The sequence below is a fragment of the Phascolarctos cinereus genome, unplaced genomic scaffold, assembly GCF_003287225.1.
Source record: "Phascolarctos cinereus isolate Bilbo 61053 unplaced genomic scaffold, phaCin_HiC Scaffold_1;HRSCAF=81, whole genome shotgun sequence".
Classification (NCBI taxonomy): Eukaryota; Metazoa; Chordata; class Mammalia; order Diprotodontia; family Phascolarctidae; genus Phascolarctos; species Phascolarctos cinereus.
Window position 1 is genome coordinate 32,570,059 of NW_027555514.1, and position 24,322 is coordinate 32,594,380.

Here is a 24,322-nt window from a genome sequence, read left to right on the forward strand (position 1 = left end):
ACTGAAATGAGAGAAACAAATGTCCCCTTGTGAATGTGGAACTTTCTTTTTCACTCCATAACTTGTCTTACTGAGTACCAGCAAGCTGTTTCCAAGTCAAAGCCAAACAGTGACAGTTGCAGTAAAGGTTCTTTGCTGCTGGCAGTTGGCATGAGAACAGCTCCAAGCTGCAAACCTGTCTTGTCTCTGGACCTCCTTCTACCAGCTGCACCATGACCTTGACTTCAGGCTCCCAGCCACTTGCTCTCTCCTTAGGGGTCACTATGGCATGTTGCCCTGTGAGCTGAATTGGGAGATGGGCAACTCTCCAAAACATGAATCATTCCTCTATGTCATTCCATCTTTTGTTTTGATGATACAGTGGTTCCGAGGCCCTGATTTGAATACTTTTACATAGACAGGGCAGCTGGGTGGCACAGTGGATAGAGTGCAGGGCCCGGGCCCAGGAACACTCATTTTCCTGAGTTCAAATCTGGCCTCAGACACATAGTAGCTGCGTGAACCTGGGCAATCCCGTTGGCCTCAGTTTCCTTATCTATAAAATGAGCTAGAGAAAAAAGTGACAAACTACTCCAGTATCTTTGCCAAGAAAACCCCAAAGGGGATCACAAAGATTCAGACAACTGAAAGTGAGTAAACAGTAACACCAACAACATAGGAACGTAGCCCACAAACCCTATAATCCGATTCATTCATGAACTTTTCTAAAACTGGCTCTAACCTCATACCTTAAGTCTTCCCTGAAAATTCTACCTTCTTCATGGCTAAAATAACTCTTTCTGGGTCCGCCACTTGGCATAAATGTTTCCTTTGGGACTAAAATATTCACCTAAGTCATAGTGCACTGTATGAGTTTCACTAAGTACAGTAACTCAATATAGTACAGTGCTAGGAAGGAAATAAAAGGTCATGATTATGCATAGTTGTATGGTGTGTTCCATTGTCTCAATCATGTGTGATTCTTCATGACCGCATAATAAGTGTCTGATTTGAACCCATTTCAACTCAGGTCTTCCTGACTCCAGGCCCAGTGCTCCATCAACTGAGCCACGTAGATGCCCTATGGCTGTAGGCAATTACTGCCATTATTATGTGTCTTAACTTTAGGCATTCCTGTTGCCTAGACCAAAGGTTCTTAGCCTATGGACCCATTCTCAGAATAATGCTTTTAAAAGACTAAAATATGCATACGATTACAAAGAAAACCAATTCTATTGAAATAATTATAAACATATATACTTATCAAAAACTGATTTCCATCCCCCACTTGAAGAACCCTTGGTATGGATGATGAAATGCAATTAGTTGGACAATCTTTACTACTTATCCATTACTTTATAGACAGAGAGTCGAATTTAAGGATGAGCTGGGCCCAGAACAGAATGGAAAAATTAGCAGGCTGGAAGGGGAAGCTTTTTAAGCACCTACTATATGCACTGTGCTAAGTGCTTTATAAATATCATCTTGTTTGATAAAGGGGAATAGATTGCCTTTGAAAAATGGCAAAGTTGTTTTAATGACCCCAAGTTTCTTCTTGCAACAAAAGGGCCATGATTTTGATACTAGGCTTCCTTTACTGCCGCTATGTAGAACACGAGAGTCTAATGAAGTGATGATTTGGACAAATTTATATTAGGAAAGGGGACCTCAGAAGCCATCTAGTTCCACCCACTCATTTCCCATATGAGGAACCTGAGGCTACATAAAGTTAAAGCAACTTGTTCAAGCTCACACAGCAAACAAACCTCATCAGAGGCAGGATTGAACCAACTTCCTTTGCCTCTAGAATCAGTATTCTTTCGAAGAAGCGTCATCCAAAAGAAAGTAGAGAGGTACAAAAAGAGTTACAAAATAATCTAGTCACTTACTGTGACCAATAAGGAATTACACAAATGAATTGATATAGGAGATGCCGATGTCACAGAAGAAACAAATGACCCTATTAAATGGACCAGTCATGTGGTCAGAATGAGGAAAAACAAATGAGCAGCTAATTCTATTAGTATTCTTGCAATTGTAGAGAACTTCTGGGGGAATATGGAGAAAAGTAACACAGGCTGGGCAGACTGGGATGGGTTGGTACTTGCATCTTTGAAGGAGGTAGCCACATCATTGTTATCATATATCCTTTACAGTATGAAAGTATTCTTAAGGACAAATAATAAAACTCCATCAAGGTTACTTAATTGTGACTCTGGCCAGCCAAGTAGTGACATGTCTGAGTTTCATTTTTTTTAAAGAATGTAGTTTTGGTATTTTTAAATACATGTAAGCTAACTATTATCAAATGGAAGCCATTTCTTAGTGAATAGAGAGCAAAATGTCTCTCTCTCCCCCCTCCCTCCATCAAGCACTACCTTCTACATGAAGCCTTCTTCAATCCTCTCAATCATCAATGTTTTAATGTCTTCATTCCCTAACTACCATGTATTTCATTACTTACTCATATTTTTTTCTATTTGTTATTCTCTGTTATTCATGCTTATCTATAAACTTGTTGTCTCTCCCTTTAGAATGTAAGCCCCTTAAGATTAGGTATTGTTCCATTTTTAAAATCCCCTGTACCTAGCATATTGCCTGACACAGAATAGGTATTTTTAAATGCTGATTGCTTGTTTGGCATAGACTGTGTGACTCTGAGCAAGTCACTTTGCCTCTCAATGCCTAGGGAACTTTCAAAGATTATCTATTGCAGAGAAGATGCAGATGTGCATTGGTAGAAGCTACTTCATCTAGATATCACAAGTCCGCTCCCACCCCATCACAAGAATTACTTACAAATGTTAAAAGAACTGATGGAAAGTCACATCATCATATGCAATGGCGTGTACTTGAAAATAGTCGGTTCTCTTAAAGAGGGAAATATTTCCCTCAATTTGTTTCCACTGTTTGGTAATAATCCCTCTAATCATTGCAGAGCCAAGAGGAAATTCAGTCTCAACCCTATAGTTCAAAAAATCACAAACTCCAATTCTGTGAAGCTGAATTAATGGGATTCTATTGTATAGTCAAAATTAAGCACAAGAAAGAGAATGCAGAAGAAATGTATTTTTTTTTAATTTCCTTGGCACTTCAAACTAACTGCACTTATGAAGTTGTGGTCAGAAGTATGATAGAAGGTAAAGCAGAGGAATTTAAGCTCTTGGATGTTAAGCCCTCTAAGCTCAATGCCAGTATGGATCTGGCCATAAGAAATGCTGATACTTTGCTGAGCTGTAGGCATAATCATTTGGATGTCTGTAATCTTGCATAGCTTTTGGTGTAAATATATAATAGCCTGTGACATTACGAAAGGTACAGACTTAGCTGTCACTGGTAACACAAGATAGATGTGTTTTGTTTATTCTCAACAATGTTAAGATTTTTCACAGTTAAAAAAAAAATGAGAGGTTTTCTGAGCTCACAGTGACTTCTGCCATTAGGCATTTATGGTTCCAAATGTAAATACCCAAAACTCAGAGCAGAGGCTGCTAGGAGCAGGTTTGTGCCAGAGATGAAATTACTGGGGCAAATATCATGGGAGAGACTGCTCAGAGCAATGAAGATGATCTAGAAACACTTTCTCTTGATTTCTTGGCCCGGATTCCCTTTCAATGTATACCTGCATTAAGATGATCCTTCTTCCAAAACCTGCCTGTAAGAAGAAGAGATACTTCTAGGCAGTCACTTCCAGTGGATTGGCTGTAAAATATCACAGACCAGTAATGGCATCTCAGTAAAATTCTAAGAAACTCTAGGTGAGCTTGGGGGAAACTCTGGATTTCAACAATTATTTTCCTTTCTCAGAGGTTTTAGTTTCTAGAATGAATGGATGACTCTCTGATACAAACATGTCATCTAAAAAGTAACACTTTCCAGGCACATGTATTCCAGTTAGCTGGAGGTGGGGTAGGGGTCGATGGTTGGTGATTTATTGTACACCTCTCACTTTGTTCAATGTCATCTTCAAATGCCAAATATGGTGGCTTCAAGTGCAATCAGAGGCTTTTTACAGGAGGTACTAATTAAAATTTACATTTTAAGTTGCATATTTTTCATAATGATTAGAAAAAGGTGCCATTGCGAGAAAAGACAGTTTAAAAGTTTCACAAAGAAGGGTACTAAAGGAGAGAGGAGAGAGGAAAGGAAGTAAAAGGAGAGAGGAAAGGAAGTATGGAGTAGTGGAAAAAATACTTTGGATGTGGGGTAACGTTAGATGTTAATTATTCTGCTTACCAATTATGTGACACTGGACAAGTCACTTAGCCTCTCTGTGCCTCAGTTTTTATATCTGTAAAATGAGAGGGTTCTTTCCAGCTCCAAATCTATGACCCATACATTCCATAGCATTATGGATGTTAAAGGCATAGGAACTGGACTGTAATTTCATTGACAAGGGGAATTCTGCTCTTATCATTCCAAGACAGAGCTTTCTCTACAACTTAAAGATTAAGACTTGCTTGGTGTAGTGAAAGCTTAAGTTGATGACTTTTGTGCAGGTTCCTGAGGAAACCATACTCAGCAATTTTAAAGTCTAAATAAATAGATTTTGATATTTGTTATGCTTTTTGTGTGGGTCTTCCCTCTATTTGTTGTTCGGTTGTTTGGGTCTTGTCTAGTTCTTTATGATCCCATTTGGGGTTTTCTTGGCAAAGATATTGGAGTGATTTGTCATTTCTTTCTCCAGCTCATTTTATTGATGGGGAAACTGAGGCCAATAAGGTTAAGTGACTTGCCCAAGGTCACACAGCTAGTAAGTTTCTGAAGCTAGATTAGAATTCAGGAAGATTAGTCTTTACTCCAGGCCTGGAACTCTATCACTGGCTACCTAGCTGCCTTTGTATATGTAGGTGTTTTAGGCTAGAAAAAGACTGGCTCGGGGTAGGTATCTTTATGGTTTTGTTTGTGTGGCTCTCCACAGATGTAGATCAGCTCATTTTAGTAGAGACCACAATGGGTTTCCACAGCTTCTCCTCCTCTTCTTACCCTCCCAGCCCCCCCACCTCCCTCTAAAAAAATTAATTGGTAGCCAACTCTGGTGATAAACTTGTCTGAAAGTAGTGCTTGCATGACAGTCCTATCACAGTAGTCCTGGTAACTAACTGGTAATTGAAGTTTTGCCAGTTTTATAGAAACTGCCCAACATGGTGCTGTCCTGGCAAAGCTTTGAGAAGCTAGGCTCATCTTTATTTCACAATGGGACTTGGAAGAATGATCTTAGCAGAGGAACCTTAAATCATTTGCGAACAATCAGGAGACTGTCAGGAAAAGAAAAGCACGTGAAGATTACTCAACAGGTAGCTCTCTTTTAATCTTGGCGATTGCAAACACTGATGCCATGACTTGAGAGAAGTGATAAGCAAGGTGATCTATCCTTCTTGCTGCAACCCCTAAAGAAAATGGTGGTACATTGGTAAAGCCCTTCTTAGTACCTTTCAACTTTGGATTAGGAACACCAATGAAGAAAAGCCTCTGGACAGATAAAAATAACTTTACAAGTGGAGTAGCTCCTTCTATTTTCACCAGGTATTAAGGCAGATGTTTTGATGAAGGATGGTTCTTGGAAGCCATGAGAGGAAGAACTGCTCTATAACCAGGAATGTCATTCTGGATCCAGTGGAGGGAACCACAAAGGCTGAACAGGTCATGCCTGGGAAGTTAGGAGGAGGTCACCAAGGACTTGATGTATTTCTTAAGTTAATGGTCGCCATGCTGGCTTTCATTTTCCAAAAGTGGTGCACACCCAGGGGAAGGCAGTTGAGTCTAGAAATCTCAAGGCAGAATTTTTCCTGACCAAATTTCCAAGTCTCTGTCTGTCTTTGTCTGTCTCTGTCTGTCTCTGTCTCTCTGTCTCTTTTTCTCCCTCTCTCCTCTTCTCTCCTCTCCTTTCTCTCTTCTTTCTCTCTCTGTCTCTCTTTCCTCTTCTCTTCTTTCTCCCTCCCTCCCTGTCTACTGTCACACACACGCATGAATATACACATGTATACATGCATTTACATATACAGCAAATGATATAATATATAAAGATAAGCATATGCATATGTGTGAAGCAGCTTGCCTAGAATAGAAGATGGGAATCCATCCTCAGAATTGGTAATATCTGGGTTCAAGTACTACTTTTTGCACATGAACTCTGTGACTCTGGGCAAATAACATAAATTGGCAGTGCCCCAGGAAATGCCTTAAGACTCTAAGTTGCAGAGGAAACCTCAGTCTGCATAGACAGAGGGAGTTCCTTCTTCATGAGCTTTCTACCTCAATTAAGTTGTAGGTCAGGTCCAAAAATAAACAAAAATTAATAGATTGAAATACATTAATAATAATAATAGCTAATACCTACATAGTGCCTACTGTCTATCAGGCACTATGCTATGAGCTTCACAAATATTATCTCTTTTGATTCTCACAGTAACTCTGAGAAATAGATGCTGTTGTTAATCTCATTTTACAGATGAGGAAACTGAGACAGACAATGGATAAATGAGCTGCTAGATTCACATAGCAATTAAGTGTCAGAGGCTGGATTTGAACTCAGATCTTCCTGACTCCAGGCCAAGTGGTCTATCTACTGTATTACCTTTGTGGCTATAGAGATACATATAAACTCTGTGTTTATATGTCAATAAGTTGATCATTTAAACTAGTGTTAAATAGGCACCTCTTTTCCTCTGTAAGCATTTAATAACTTTTGAACTGCTCATTTACCTAATGGGATATGATATCTGTCTCCCATTATTGCATGCAGACACCTGGAAAGGAACCAGAGCCTGTTATTTAATTTAAAAAGAAAAACTATAAAAAATAAAGTCATGGTATTGGGGAAGGCAGGAGGGAAGGGCAGAGAGAAATAAGAACAAAATCTTTAAGAAACTTGGGGAGATAAATCAAGAATAAAGACAAACCCTTATTTTCTTATTGTGTTATTCTCCACTCTTTTTTTGCATTTCTGTCAACTTGTCAGGAGTACTTGTCAAGAGTATTATTTTTAACCATGATACAAATGAAGGGGAAAAAAACTTACCAAGCTTGTAGATTCACATGGAAAATCTAACATGGCTGCTACTCCAAACAATGCATGTGCATATGTGAATGCACGTGCATGTTTGTATATGTATACATATGCACCCATGTATGCATTTGCTTGTCCATGTGTATATATGTATATTCTGTGTATGTATGTTTATCCGTTCATCCATTTCTCCCCTGCAAGGATCATCTGAGTTTTATATTGCATTATGTAACTATAAGACTGGATCTGCAGATAAAGGTACAAAATACTAATTTCTTCCCTTAATTCTTGTCTGTTTTGACTGCAGACGGTACCGCAGGGACACCAGCAATATCAACAACAACTGCCGTGGAAATTCGGAAGAGCAGTGTTATGACAACAGAGATCACCTCAAAAGTGGAAAAGACCCCCAGCTCTGCCACCCCTGGCAACCACAGTTCATGTCCTTCTGCAGAGACTGAGGAAGAGAAGGCCAAGCGGCTCCTCTATTGTTCGCTGTGCAAGGTTGCTGTCAACTCGGCCTCCCAGCTGGAGGCTCACAATAGCGGTGAGATGTAGTGATTTCTGTCGTGTTTCAACAGCTCCGCAATTATCTTCCTCGGCATAGAGTAGATCTTTCTGTGGCAGGGGACAAAAAGGTGGCAAAAAACTGGCAATTATAGAGGATTCATTAACCATTAAAGAATTAAAATGACAAGTGGGATGTCACGTAAGGAAGGGGAGCGATGGGAATGCTTTGCAAAGCTGTATTTCTATTATTGCTATTATTATTTTCATTGTTATTTTGCATAAAATTCAACTTTTGGAGGTGGTGTGTCACAAAAAGTTACCTTTATGTCCTACACCCACTGAGTTCTTTGGTTTTGAGGGTGTACTCAAATGCAAACCTACTGGTTTTATTTTTCCCCATAAAGTGGCCACCATCACCAACTCTGCTTCTCTCTAAATTACTGCTGTTTATCTTAGGCTGAGTCTATACGGTCAAGAAGAATTATAAACACAGCCAACCTTGATTACTTTAGTTTCCTGGAGAACCACTGAGTCATCTGTGAATGTAAATGTGGCTTTCGAACTGATACCTTAAGACTATCTACATTAATGTGTCTCAATATGTAAACCAAGCTAGAAAGAGCATTCCTTAGAGTTATCTCTCCTCTTCCTATCTCCCCAAAACAAAATTCCAGCATACCTCTTTCAATGTTAGGCAGAAAGCAATCACATTGAATTAATTCATACTACTATGTGGTTGACTGATACCCTCCTCAACATTTCCCAGAATCACAGAATCCGGATCAAGAGCTGGGAGACAGCACAGAGGCCATTCACCTCAACCTTGTCATTTCTAGCAGATGAGAAATCTAAGAACCAGTGATGTTAAGTGATTTGCCCAAGATCATATAGATGGTAAGAATCAGAATTGGGATTTTAACCCACATTTTCTGATTCCAGAGCTAGCGATCCTTCCATTGGCAGGCATCAGAGAAATGGGAGTTTTGGTTCATCCAAATGAATCCCCAGTCATGGCAGTATGACACATGGAAATGAACAGATGTAGGAAGTGTGGTGGAATACTTTTTTTTTTTCAACATGACAATGATTATCTGGGAAAGCCGGGAGTAACAGTGATTGTTTTAGTGGTTTAGTCATTTCAGTTGTGTCCTACTTTTCGTGACCCTATTTGGGATTTTCTTGGCAGGGATATTGGAGTCTTTCACCATTTCATTCTCCAGCTCATTTTACAGATAAGGAAACTGAGACAAACGGGGTTAAGTGACTTGCCCAAGGTCACACAGCTAATCAGTGTTGGAGACCAGATTTGAACTCAGGAAGATGAGTCTTCCTGACTCCAGGCCCAGTGGCCTATCCACTGCACTACCTAGCTGCCACGTACAGCGGATAGTGCCCCAGTATAGTGCTAAGTGTCCTAAATTTGGAATCAAAGACCTGGACTCCATGACTTGCTCTTCCATACTTCTAATAAGTCATTTCACATCTCTTGATCTTAGCTTCTTTATCTGTAAAATGAGAGAGTAAGATAAGATGTCTTCTGAAGTATCTTCTAGTTCTAAATCAAATATCTCATAGTCTAATGAAATCTTTTACTTCCATACCATCCCACCACGGCCATTTAGAACTGTCTTACAATATGATATTAAAAAAGTTCCTCATGTCTTTGGGCCATAGTTTTCCCACATGTAAAATGGGAGGGGGCAGGGTAGATTAGGTGACCTCTGAATTTCCCCCTAGTTCTCAATCTATGATTCTGTATTTCTTCCCAATTTGTTTTTCTTGTCCCATTCTAAAATAATCATATAGCATATTGCCTTCAATTGTGAGAAGAAATCTCCCCAGGCACCACATTTTTTCTAATGTCTTCTAAAGGATGGAATTCATTGTCCATAATTACAATGAGAAAGGGATACTCAATGATACTGGTATAAACCCAAGATTTAATAAAACAACTTTATGCTGACAGAAGGGTGCCAAGCCCATCAGCATATGCCAGCTATTGACTTTGAAAATCTAATGCAGTAATTGCCCAGGGAGACCAATTCTTTTAGCCCTTATCTGCCTTCTGCACGTGAAGTTCTATTAGAATTCATTGAGAGTTCATGGGTTCAGGGGCACAGAGGCACAGAGAAAATTTGGCCCTGAGTCAAAATCTATAGTCTACAGACACGTGGTGTGTATTCTTGTTGTACCAAAGAAACTGAAAGATAAATATATATATAGAAAGTTCAATTATTTCTCAAGAAGACTGAACCATTCACTACTCTAACATGATAACATTAATTTTGGGGAGAAGATCAATTCACCCAGCCATATCCTGAGCAGATAAATGAATTGTGTTCTTTGGGCCTGAAGTTAATTTCTAAAGGAAATAGGAATCAATCTCCAATTTTCCTCAGCAACATGTGATTCAGAAACAAATAAGAAAAGCAAGTTGCTTTGGCTCTGGCTCTTAAGATTGAGGGAGCTTGAGATGGGAAATGAACTTGCCGTAGGGGACTCTAGAAGAGGAAACTCCTGTTAATGGAGTTCAGGAATTCCCCCGTAACTTACAGTCTTAGAGATATGATTAGTGTACCGACAAGGTAAGTGAATGGTCTGGGATCATGTGGCCAGTAGGTACCACAGGTGAGACATAAACTCAGTTCTTGCTGCCTCTAGAGACAGTACTCCATCTACTTCCCAAGCTGCTCTGGGTGACAGATCAGGAGACTTCTGAGTTCTAATCTAAGATATACTACTGACTTTGACTCTGGAGATCTGGGACAATGGGGCAAGTAACTTCTCTAAACCTCTTTATCCTTCAAAGAGAGAGCAATGCACGAATGAAGAAGCATTTATTAAGTACCTACTATATACACGCATTATTCCAAGCATTAGGAATACAAACAAAAAGTTGAGACAGTTCCTGCCCTCAAAGAGCTTATGTTCAACTGGGATAACAACATGTCCTTAACTTTTTCCAAAGGTTTTCAGGAGTGAACGAAAGCTGTTATTTATATTGTTGCTAAAACAATGACAGTCTCTCAGATCTATTCCCTTTTCATGGATTCTATGGTTAGATGATACTTCTTTTACTTTTCTTTTACTGTCTTTCATTTCAATCTGAAGGAAAATTTTATGAATTCTAATGAATTCTAATAAGTTGGAACCTGTCATAGATGGGGCAAAATCTTGGCTGAAATAGCTTTAGCGTCTTATCTGTGAAGAAAGCTAAATTAATGGAATAAGCAAAGACTCTGGAGAACAGGAAAGAGCAGAGAGCTAACTGTTTTCAAGTGTTTAAAAACCTCTGTTTATTTGTCAATACATATAGAGTCAATAAGGCCTGAGTTCCAATTATGCCTCACAGACTATTTGTGTGACCCTGGGCAAGTCACTCAACCTCTCTCAGTCTCTGTTTCTCTATTTGGTAAAATGAGAATAATAATAGCATCCACCTCTAGGGTTGTTGTGGGGCTCAAATAAGATAATATGTGGAAAATGTTCTGCAAATCTTCAAGTGCTATAAAATACCAGCTATTATATGCTAATTACAAATAATTTTTCATCTGTTCTTTAAAGGAATCCCTTTTCTCCCTGCCCCTTCCCCCAAAATATATCTTCCCTCACACCTGGAACATGTATCTTCCTTTTTTCTAAAGGCTGAAATTTTTCTCTACTTTCTAGCCTTTTTTTATTCTCCAAACAATAAAACTTATTCAAATATTTCAACTGAGAGTTATCTTGCACTCCTTAAATTCTTCTTCTGGACCTCTCCTTAGCCACATACCATTCTACTTTGCATCATATTTATCTATCCACATATTATCCCTCCTACTGGATTATGAATTTCTTGAGGGCTGGGTCTATCATTTTTCATCCATGCACAGAACACTCAGTCTAGTTCCAGGCACATAATAGGAACTTAATAAATACTATTTGATGGTTGCTTAATAAATATTTGTTGAAATTAAAAATTCTCAGAAGCATGTCTGACCAATTAATAAACATTCATTAAATGCCTACTCTGTATCAGGCATTGTTCTAGGGTACTGGGGATATGAAGACTAAAGAAAATATTTCCTGTCCTCAAGAAGCTTACATTCTGTAAGAGAACAAAACAATATATGCATCTATAAACACACGCAAGACACACACAAAGCCAAAACAATTAACCTTTGTTGGAAAGATATTAGAAGCTGAGGAGACTGTGAAATTCTGCTTGAAAAGATTGGGATTTGAACTGAGTCTTGAAAGGAGCCAGGGTTTCTAAAAGGCAGCATGAAAGAGAGAAAATCTTCCAGACATGGGAGATAATTACCTAGTGGCACCAAGAGGGGAGATGGAGTACCATACGGGTGGGAGAAAGGGAGAGCCCGTATGACTGGAATGTGAGTGGGATCATGCTACCATAGAATGATAGCTTACAGAGTTAGACAGATTTCTGGTGTCAGTGGATCATGTGGATTGGGAAGGAGAAAGAAGAAAGAATTTGTCCTTCCCATTTTGAATGGAGTCAGCTACTTACTCTCCAGATGACTTTTCCCCCTTGACTTTGAGTAACCTACCACCACCATAGTCCTTTCTATGCTGTCTTCTCCCATTAGAATGTGAGCTCCTTGAGGGCAGGGACTGCTTTTCCTTTTGCTTGAATTTGTATTTCCATTGTTTAGTATGGTTCCTGACATACAATAAGTATTTGATAAAGTCTTGAACTAAAATATAATCTCCCCCTCACATTGGCTGTGTAACTATTTTGTTTGAGGAGACATTCCGAAATACTAATGTTTGTCGCAAGCACTTTGACATCTTCTTTTCTTCATTAATTACATTATTAATATTATAACAATAAATATATTATGAATATTATTATAATTATATTATAATAAGAAGTAGTTTGTTCATCGCACAGTTCACATTTATAAGGTCCTTTAAGGTTTGCAAAGCAATTTCCTCCCCTCAAGGTAGCAGCAGAAATGTTTTTATCTCCTTTCTATAGATGAGGAGTAATTTGCCTATAGTTGTGCTCTAGACCAGGGGTAGGGAAGCTGCTGCCTCGAGGCCACAGGTGTCCTTCTAGATCCTTGGGTGCAGCTTTTGACTGAGTCTAAGTTGTACAGAACAAATCCTTTTATTTTTGTTCTGTGAGGTTTGGGTTCAGTCAAAGGGCCTGTACTTGAGGATGTAGAGGGCCACATGTGACCTGAAGACTGCGGGTTCCCCACCCCTGCTCTAGAGCCTCATTGCCCCTTGTGGAACGCAATGGTCAGAGATCTAACTTGTGACCCAAGACATTTTCTGCTACTTCTAGAGTTAAATCATGGACTCCCCTTCCTTCACCTCCTGGGCAATGTCAATAAAAACCATTCTAATTCCAAGACGTTGGCCATAGGCCAAACTTGTAGGGTCAAAGGGTTACAGCCATAGGCCCAGAATTTGAATTCTGGCTCTGTTATTTCTAACCAGTGTGACTATGAGTAATCTATCTAACCTATCTGGGCCTTAGATTCCTCATTTATAAATGAGAGCATTGGACTGGAGTTTCTTTAAGGTTCTTTCTTGAGTGATGTAGTAGATGGAGCATTGCTGGGCCTGCAGTCAGGAAGAAGGGAGTTCAAATACAGCCTTGGACACTTACTTGCTGTGTAAACCTGAGGAAGTCATTTAACCTCTATCTACCTCTGTTTCCTCATTTACCACTCAGGATTGCTATGAGGATAAAATGGGATAATATTTGTAAAGTATTTTGGAAACCTTAAAGAACTATATAAATGCTAGCTATCATTATTATCATATCATTGCTGTTGCTATTCTTTTTTTTTTCATATTTTGTTTTTTGCTAGGCAATGGGGTTAAATGACTTGCCAGGGTCACACAGCTAGTAAATGTCAAGTGTCTCAGGCTGGATTTGAACTCAGGTCCTCCTGACTCCAGGGCCAGTCCTCTATCCACTGTGCCACCTAGCTGACCCCTGTTATTCTTAGTGTGGTATAGCAGTTAGAGTGCTAGACTTAGAAGTCAGCTAAATGTGGATTCCTATCCCACTGTCCATACCAAGGCTCTGAATATCTCAACTAAATTCCTAGGACTTAAAAGATTCAATTTCACAAGCATTTATTAAGTGCCTATTACATAGGCCCTGCATCTGTAAAACCAAAATTGAAACAATTGCCATAAAAGAGTTTCTAAATATCTTTTCACTATTTAGATATGTTTCCTAAGTCAGAGATAGATCGTGACCAGCAGCAACTGAAGAATTTCCCATGCCTGGATTTTCCCCATGCTGCTGACATCCAAGTTCTTTTACCATTCGTTGCTTGTGATTTCTCCATTTTTTTCCCCACTGATACAAAACAGCATCTGTCCCTCTGTCATGTACACAAAGAAGGAATAAAGACATTTTTCTGAAGGATAAAGCAGAAAAAATGGAAGATCGTCAGTGGGCCTACACACTAGACGTAGGAAAGGTACAAAGCCCTCTCATCAATAGCATAGAGCGACACTAGCCAGCCATGGTTATCTTTGTGCTCATGTCATTGGCTGAGACTTGGCCACAGCTGTCACCCTGATTGATCACCTTCCAGGCAGCTGATAGCTCATCACTTTTGTCCAATGTTTAGGTAGAAAATGTCTTGTAAAATTTTTTTTTTCTGAAATATGGGTTTTCAACTCTCTTCCAATGGATGGGATGGATAGGAAGGCAGTGGAGGTCAGTTACTTCAGTGGTCTCCCTTTGTCTACTCCGGTCTTTTAATAAATACTCCTTCAGTTCCTTAGTGTGTCCTTGAAATGTGCCTCTGTATTCCCTTTTAGAGATAATAGGTTCGGGGGATTGGATATTGGAGTGATTTGGAGTCGGTTAACTTCATTGTGTGTCAAGTTTTGAACAGGGATGAGTTATAGCACATTATTTCTCTTACTTGGTGTTTGTACTTCTGTCATGTTGTGATAGATGGGGTCATCTCTGGGTACTTCCAGAGACAGAGTATGTTTTCTTCTTGAGGTCATAGTGACTGCTTTGTGCCTCCTCCTCTTTCCCTTGGCCAGTGAGAGAGGAAATTAGTATTTAGGCAAGAATGTTGACAGAAAACCTAGAAACCCATCAGGCATAGGGAAGTCTGCCTGACTCCGAGGCCAGATGTATATGCGTTATGTCTTCTAGCTGTCCCTAGATGAGAAAGTGAGAAAAGATGGCAGATGAGGCATCTAATTCCAACAAAGTCAGGAGTTAGAGATTTGTAGCACCGGGTCTCTACCTAGGGAAACAAGCAGACTCGTAGGCATGGAAGGTTAAGGTGACATCATGCTTTGAGTGATCAAACTTTGACGGTCAAGAAAAATTGAGAAAATAATAACAAGTTAAAGGCTTAGAGCAGAGCAATATCATCATCATTACTCACATTTCCAGAGCACCTACTATGTGCCAGGCACTGTGCTAAGCACTTTACAATTATAGTGTCATTTGATCCTCACAGCAGCCCTGGGAGGGAGGGGCTATTATTATAGTTTCATTGTAGTATTTTACTATTGCTTATTATTGCTGTAGATTTTATAGTTGAGGAAACGGAGATAAGCAAAGGTTAAATGATATACCTAGGGTCATACAGCTAGTAACTTTGTGAGGTTGGATGGAACTTGGGTCCTCCTGATTCCAGGCCCAGTGACAGATCCATCATACCAAGCTCCTCTGGACTCTTTTAAGAAGCAGCTGGAGCCAAAGGAAGCAGTTTTATAGGGTCCAGGACCAAATCACAGGCTTTAGAGCTCAAATCAATTCTTGAATTTATTTTCTCCTTGTAGTTAGGATATCAGTGGGAACATCTAGTCTACATGACAGACATTGTAAGTGAGATATTTGGAAGTTGAAGGATATTTTCCCTTGAAAATGCTGGTTTTAAAAAGGTGATCAATTCCCTTGATCAAGCCACCAAGGCCATTTAAGCCACAGCACAAAAATGCACTACACTACTAGTTTTCTTAACTGTAAAATGGGTGAGCAGATGAACCCAAAGACCTTTGCTGTCTATGATCCCACTAGTCTATGCACACTACTTTACTCTTTCCATTTTCCTTTCTTAGACCTTTCTTTTTCTAGTGTCTACCAATCATCCTCTCTTCATGAAAGAACCAGCCAAGCACAGCACATCAGATAAAATCTTTGTATGTCTTCAATTCTCCTCTGATGAACTGGCCAGTAAGAACAGATCGAATCTGCATTCTCAGCTCATCTCAGCTACTTCCACTCATTGCCTAATACTCATTGCTTCTCCATTTGCTACTAGAGACACTTCCTTTATCTTTTACTCCGGTATTTCTGGGACAACAATGGTCTGGATGCTTAAGAATGGCTTCAGGTTAATATGTGGGTCACCAAAATTAGACTGTATATGGAGGGGAAGTGCTCAAAGAAGTGACATGGGCAGAAAGTATTTTAAAATTTTAGAGGAACAAGGGGTCAGTGAATCTTCATGGGTGAGATAAGATTTCATTTGGGGCTTGATTAATGTTTATGATACCCACAGAGTAAACAAACTGAGGAGAATTTTACTTTCTCAGAACACATGGTATGAATTGAACACCATATATTGTATGAGACCTTTTCAATGTGCTATTTATAGCAAAAGCACTTTTCCTGCTCATTTATTTAAAGTTAAGTAGGCCGAACTTGTGCTAAATAAGCAATTAGAGCAGAGGTTTGGGGAATGGCAGGGGTTTTCTAAGGGCTTATTTGAATACATTAAAACATCAGTTAGCCAGTACTCAAGTACCTGGAACCACTGGGAAACCAGCTTTTTCCCCCCCCTTTAAAAGGTCAGAAATAGAAGAAAAAATCAAGGAGAGTCAAGGCCACCCAGAAGATCCAAAGTTCCATCCTCAGAAACTGCCTAATGGAAGACAAAAGGCAAACACTTTAAAAGGTTCCTCTGCAAATCTACATGTGTAAAACCCATCTAGTACGAGCCATAAAGCTGAGCAATTCACACCTTCTTAGAGAACTTGTAGGAACAAAGGTTTAAGTCCCACTCCTATGCCAATGGAAAAGTAGGAAACCAAATTGAACCAAGCCAGGGAAGAAACCCTTGCCATGAAATGATCTGATCTTAAGGGAATTCAGAAAAACTTGGCAGAAAAGTATCATTCAAGCGAATTTGACCTGAAGCACGTGATCAAGGAAATAAAGCCCCTTGCCTTCCCAGGGCTGCCAAAAAATGAGTTCAGTAGTTTTGTTTTGTTTTGTTTTGTTTTGCTTTTGTTTCTGTTTTTGTTTTGAAGGGAGGTGGGAAGCTCATTGAATAGTTTAGATCTAGATGAATTCCTCCTCTTATTGTCACTGGCTCTAGAGAAAATGGCCCTTTTTTTATCTTGTGTATTGCAACTCAGCATAAATGTCAGTAATTGTCACTTAATCAGGAAACCCACTTTTCAAACATGCCGAATCTTGCTGTATAATTACAATAAAGTTTCAAATTTGTCTCAGTGTCTGTTCAGATATTCTTTAGTGGCAGATTCTTTTTTTTTTAATGATGAGGCAAAGGAGATCTATTTTTCTTTTTGATAACCAATCCATTATATATCAGAATGATTTATTCCAAGGTAAAAAGGAGGCAGAATATAAGGACAGCATTAATTTTGGTGTTGTCTTATTGCAGTAGGATGCCAGTAAGCTCTTTGAAGGCAGGGACTGATCTGAATGTTTTCATAGTACCTAGGCCTCGAACAAATGCATGTCAAGATCATTGACAATTAGTACTTCTTGAATGGATGAATATTAAAAGCAAGTTTGGCTCATAGAAATGAAAATAAGAAAAGAATTATCCGAGGTCATGGCTCAAATCTTTTTATCATTCCTAAAACAGAAGAGCAAATGGCTGTCCCTGCCAGTGATTTCTACCCTGGAGAGGTAAACAAGCAAAAAATTTGTTAATCGAGCTATTTAAATACTATTAACCGTAGGATGATGGCATGAGATTTGTTTTCTATTTAATATGGTTGATCCAAAGCACAGGTTAATTGAGATTTTCTCTGTTAAAATTGGTTCTGAGCAAATTAGAATAAATGGAAAACATGCTAATTTCCTACTGAGACAACCCTCATTTTACCCATTTTACATATTCACTTAAAAACATAAATTTTCATTTATATCTTGCTTAATTTTGACTCTATGGCATAACTGTTCTTTTAGAAATTATAATTGCTATCATAACCATACATTTATATAGTGTTTAAAAGTTTGCAAAGTGCTTTACAAAGATTATTCATTTTATCTTCATAATAAGCTTTGGAGTTATTACTTGTATTATCCCCATTTTATGGATGAGGAAACGGAAGCAGAGAAAGGCTAACATGCTAAGTTAAACACAAAAGTGTCTGAGACAAGATTTGAACTCAGGTCTTCTTGAATCCCTATCCACTTGCTGCCTCTTATAAAATACGAGTATGCAATTTACAAAAGACACAGCCAGGAAGGCACAGACACATTGCATGGAAGTTAGGATTCAAAAAAGACTCATCAGGCTGGTCCATTGGGCTTAATTTAAGAAAATGAAGTTTGTTGAGGATAATGTCGAATCGTATTCAGATGCCCAAAATCACCATCACAAGTACAAAAGAGAGAAGAAAATAGTAGTTTGCCTAAAAATAAATCCTTAGAAGGGGAGAGGAGAGTGGGTGGGTCAACAGTGATGCTACAGATAAAGAATTTAATACAGTTGAGTAGCATCGAGAGTTAATGTCCAGGACAAGGCAGGTAATAGTCCCACTGTACTCTGGTCTCATATGACCGTATCTAGCGAATTATGGTTAGTAACTGGGCACCACATTTTAGAAGAGATAATCAGTATGCACAAAGAAATGAATAGTATGTGGAAAGTCCTCTACATCACAGCATATGAGCAGTGGAAGTATCTTGGTTTCTTTAGCCTGGAGGAAAGAGGATGGCGGGAAACACAGTAGTTGTCTTCAAATATTTCAGGAATTATTGTGTGGAAGAAGAATTTGATTTGTTCTACTTGACACCAGTGGCCAGAAGTAAGAGTAAAGGACAGAAATTGCAGATAAGGAGATTAGATTTGATGTAAGGGAAAAACAACAACTTCCTAATAATTAAATCTATCCTAAATGGAATGAATGTCTGGAGGAAATAGTGAGTTCTCCAGTCAAATTCAATTCAATGAGCATTTAGTGAATGTCTGTCCTGTTCAAGGCTCTGTGCTAAAATCTATTAGGAAAATCTGGACAACCACTCGTGCGTGTTGTTGTGGGGATTCATTTTCATCTGTGCATTACAGTAGATGGCCACTCAGGTTCGTTTCAACTATGATTCTGGAATTCATGGACAGCTATGATTACAACAGGGCATAGTTGAGAGAGAGGGGGTGGGGTTGAGATATATATATATATATATATATATATATATATATAGAGAGAGAGAGAGAGAGAGAGAGAGAGAGAGAGAGAGAGAGAGAGAGAGAGAGATAGTTGTAGATCTAGCTGCATCTATCTATCTTTCCATCTATCTTTTTTTTTTTTTTTAAGGGGAGAGACCTCCAATTGCATTGGTATGGCCAGTTTCCAGTCAAGAAACTCTCTTCACCAGTTCTAATTGAATTGTTTTCTGTAATGTGTGTAGTCTTAAAGTGTTGCCTGAAGCACTGAAAAATTAAATGAGTTGTCTAGAGTAGCCAGTATGTGCCAGTGGCAAGATTTGAACCTAGCATCTTCCTGATTCCAAGTCCATCTCTGTATCCACTAGGCCATGCTACCTTTTTGAGTTAATTTAATGGCAAAAATCATAAGACCTATTATCATCACAGGCTGTGAAATGCACACCTACCTTTATTTAATCAGGGGAAAATTCATTCTGAATAGCTTTTGTCTGGTACATATCGTGTGCTGATATATTGCTACCACAGAGAAACATTTGCATATTGTCACAAGCCAATAGCTAGCTATTGGCTTCTGACTAACCCATCAAAATAATGGTAGAGTGCAGGAAAGGACACTGAAGGAAAGGCAAATTGGAAAGTAAGGTCAAAGTAAAGCCAAAATGAAGAAAAATTTCTTTTTAGTAGAATAGGTAATTCCACTTTAGGAATGTACCACTAGTTGAAGGACACTAGCTGATACACTGAGGAGTTCCCAAAGTGTGACAAGGTAAAATACACATATTGAGTCCATGTTAAAAGTGACTTAGAACCATGATTTCTTCTTGTTGCTATGACCCTGTAGTTCTCACAAAGCTGGATCTCATCTTCCTAACAGCTGGGAATTCCTTTGTGATTTTAGTCCTTTCCCTCCCAAAAATTCTCCACCAAAAATCTCTCCTAGAAGTAATAGCTAACACTTCCCACAATCAAGGGAATAAAAATGTTTAATAGTGCCCAAATCAGAAATTTTGTAAAAAAAATCAGGATAAATATGTCTATCATTAAATTGTGTAAAATTTCAATGGTAAAACAAATCTTGTTTTAGTCTGTGGATTTACAGTGATTAAATACTTCACATCCAAAAAAAAAGGGGTACTATTGTGCTCTTCAGAGAAAATAGTAGTCTGGCTCTATAACCTATTGTGGAGAGTACCCTTCCCTCACCATCTGTTTCCAATGACTAGATGTTAAAATACATCATCTCATCAGGGTGGATGTTATTATCTTCTTTAAGCTACCCAGGAGTAACCTTTGGGTACATTGAGCTTCTTTCCTTCTTCTTTGGACTTCTTCTACATAAGATCATGAATTTATATTCAGAGTTTGGACAACTATTTATCTCTCACAATAACCTTTCTGTTATGTAGTTCATTTAGACCTATTCCAATAAGATACAAATCTCTTCTCTAGGACCACCTCAAAGACAGAGTTCCTCTTCCTTTTCAAATACCAGCCATCCAGCAAGAGATATAATGAAATAGAACATAAGGAAATAAAGTCATACCCATTTAATTTTACCTAGTACACTTTGATTTAGTCAGCTTTCTTTTATTTGTGTGTATGTGTGTGTGTGTGTGTGTGTGTGTGTGTGTGTGTGTGTGTGTGTGTGTAAAAGAGAGAGAGAGAGAGAGAGAGAGAGAGAGATTGTTACTATTCCAAAATTCCCATGTATTCCAATGGTCAACAGTGGAACATGAAAAATGTCTGTTTGTTTTATCTATCTATCTATCTATCTATCTATCTATCTATCTATCTATCTATGTAGATATAATATAGATATAGATAGATCTATAATTGATTTGTTTATTTTTAGTTTTCAACACTCACTTCCATAAGATTTAGAGTTTTAAATTTTCTCCCACTCCCTCTCATCCCCCCTCCCCAAGAAGGCATGCAATCTGATACAGGCTCTACTTATGCGTTCATATTAAACATATTGTCACATTAGTGTTGACGTAAAGAAGACTAGTATTTGTTTCTTTTCTACAGAGATAAGAAGAGGGATCTGACTAGCTGCACCATTTTTTTTCTCCTCTCTGATCCCACTTCTGTCCTTCTTTCCCTTTAAATGTATATTTCAGGGAGTAAGCACAAAACCATGCTGGAAGCCCGGAATGGGAGTGGGACTATTAAGGCGTTTCCTCGAGCAGGAGTGAAAGGCAAAGGGCCGATCAACAAGGGAAACACAGGCCTGCAAAACAAGACATTTCACTGTGAAATCTGTGATGTGCATGTAAATTCAGAGACACAACTTAAACAGGTGGGTGGCTCCAATCTGTGAGCAAGAGCCTTTGTTCTTCCCGTGTGGACTGGGAAAGCAGATTATTCCTTTGAACTCGAAGTGTTTATTGAAAATCTGCACGTGTGGAGCAGCCTGAATCTCTGAGAAAGAAATCAATGCCCTTCTGGGGCTGACAGATATCCAATCTGATGTGGAAAAGCCACTCTCTATGGTTGGGCTATTGGCCAGTAAACTTCTGAGGTTAGGTTTACTAGCCAACTAAATAAGATTTTATCTAAAGGGTAAATTTCCTAAGTGATTGTTAAATTCCTCCCTGTAAACCTGGGATACTGATCAATCAATCCATCAACTCTGCATCAAGCGCTATACTAACAACGTAGGGGACACAGTTAACTGAAGATGTTTGGTTTAAGGAGTTTACACTTGTAGTGACTATTTTTATGGCATTTTTTAAAAAACCACTAAATAAGAACAAAGAAATTTCTTTTAAGATATACAAGTGACATAACCTAAGAAAACAGCCTTGAGATTATAATTTATTCTGTACACCCATGATATAACCTGAGAGCACAGCATTCTAATTATAATCAATTTTGTAGGCTTCTGAACAATATTTTTTCTAAGAGCTCTTATTCACTGAAACCTTCTTTACCTTTCAGATTTATTAGGTTGATACTGGATTGTACAGACAGAGGTTTAAACAGTAATATGGAAATAAATTCGTCTCTGCCTGGCATATGGTTTCATTTACCCATAAAATTTCCCCAAGAATTTTCTTTCTTTTTCAAGGTACCTTCCATAAAAAAGAGATTTGTACCATAGAAAAATAACAGCAACATCTATTAATTTTTACAACAAATACTCAAATAAATATGACCCTTAAAAAGCACATGTGCTTTAATTCTTTTCCCTAGATCATATTTTGATGGGAGTGGGGGGAATTTAAGTGCATGCCTTTTGATTCTCTGATGTCTTAATAAAAAACTAAATCAAAATGCCAAATATTTTTAAGCATATACTATATGAAAGGGAATATGTTAGATATTGAGCACAGAAAAAGGAATAAAAGAAAGTCCCTCATCCAAGATCCCTACATTCAAATAATGAATATAAGTGAAATGCAAAGAAACTTTAATATTAATGAGAGGTAGGTGAAACAAATTGCAGAAGATTGTGGAAGGTGATGGGGAAATGAAGACGGCAAGGATTGACTATTCTTTCTAGAATGGTAAGGAGCTGAGAAGGCATTGGCTGGAGTTACTTGGAGATTAGTGTGAGATTGCTGGAAGATTTTATTTAAATTCAAGGGTGGAGGGCGATACATTATACCACGACTGACCATGGGGTCAAAATTGTGGAGGGAAAGAAGCAAGGCCAGAATAAGATAGATGGAGTGGAATTATAAAATTTGAGAAAATGAAGGTTACAAAGTGTGAACCTATTTGAGAAGATTGATTGAGTGAGAGAAAGGGAAGGTCAGGACATTACAATTAGAGAGAAGAAATTTCTGACATCAACATTTTGCAGCTCCAATAAATTTGGGTTAGAGAGGGACCTGTAGTAGTTGGAGCCAAGCAATACGGTAGAAAAGAGAGAACATAAATTTTAGATGTGTAAGACATGGGCTTGATCCTGGATTTGATAACTACAAGGATTAGGCACATCACTGCTCCTTTCCAGAGCTCAGTTTCCACATAATTAGGAGTCCTAAATAGAAAATGTCTGAATTCCCCTATGAACTCTTAAATCCTAGGAATGATGGTTCCATGAGTGGTATAGTTGAGAAGTTCAAGTAAATTTAATTAATATTAGAAGTTCAACACATATATTGAGAACTCCTAGGATAGAAGGCAACATTTTTGAGGATTCCTATTGTGAATTTTTAAGTTCCTTTCCTTTCCCTATATTTCATAGCACATCAGCAGTAGAAGGCACAAAGACAGAGCTGCTGGGAAACCCCCCAAACCTAAATACAGTCCCTATAATAAACTTCAAAAGGGAGCACATTCACTCGGGGTGAGTACAGTTTTCACTTCCCTTCAAATATGTTGAATTTGAAAATGATTTTCACTTCAAAATGAACTGATGAATCCTTGAGTGACAGTATTTGAGATGATGGTTGTATCCAGAAAGCATGCAAGTATTTGATCTATTCAATAAACAATTGAATCAACTCAATCCAGGGAAATTACCAGCATCTAAACTAATATTTTGCCATTGAATAGATGCAGCTGTTATCCCTCACATTGTTCATGTATCTTTTCGTTGAACTCCCTATTTGCTACTGAGTCTAGGAAGAAAAGAGAAAGCAACAAGGAGAGGGCAGTATGGTTCACTTACTGCATATTTCTGGTATTGATTTCAAAGGCAGAACTCTCTTGGAAACAAAGGGTACGAAAAGCAAAACACTTCTGTGGCTTCTTTTGAGGGACTAATGAATAATATAGACAAGTCGAAGTAAAGTGGGATGTTTTAAGCCTGAGTGGCTTGTGAGTATCAACCCAATCGGTGTTTTGATTTGGACCTATTTCTTTTTCCCTTTGCATTTTGGTGATCCTATAGAATTCTACCTTTCCATTTTGTGAGTTCCATCTCTGTAAAATGCTCCCCCCCTCCCCACTCACCCACCCACACATACGTACATAGATAGTTAAATATTGATATAGATTGATTGATTTGAGACCCCAAAGACAAATGAAACAAGAATAAACAGTAGTATAGAACTTTCCAAGGTGAAAAAGAGAAATTGGTTACCTATTTAGCATGTGTATGTATGTGTATATGTATATGTACATATACATTGATATTATACTTTATAATAATTTAAATGATTCACATTTTAATTATACATACATATATTAGGTAGATAAGCATCTACTTGTGATATTCATATAGATTAATTTATATTTTTAAATAGTTTTAAATTACATTTGGAAATTATCAGTATAATTATTAGTCTTAAAACCCCATTTTTCAAAGTCCTAGAGCATGAGGGGAGCTCTTTTCCTTGACATGGATTTATTCTCTCTTTCGTGACCTTGATCATTCCCCTCTCCATCTTCTCTGGGACCTTGTTCTATTAATCATTCTATCTTTATTTTCACTTTCTCCCTCTCTAATGGCTTCTTTCCCTCTGCCTACAAACTGATATGATTCTTCTGTTCAAATATGTCT

General features: G+C 38.3%; 1 protein-coding gene across 1 annotated transcript in view; it reads left to right on the top strand.

Annotated features, from left to right (window-relative positions):
* Positions 1-24,322, top strand: part of ZNF385D (zinc finger protein 385D) — a 345,593-nt gene that overhangs the window by 315,734 nt on the left and 5,537 nt on the right. Inside the window, 3 exon segments of the mRNA XM_020971094.2 lie at positions 7,296-7,535; positions 20,988-21,166; positions 23,063-23,164. Coding sequence (XP_020826753.1) covers positions 7,296-7,535; positions 20,988-21,166; positions 23,063-23,164 — 521 coding nt within the window.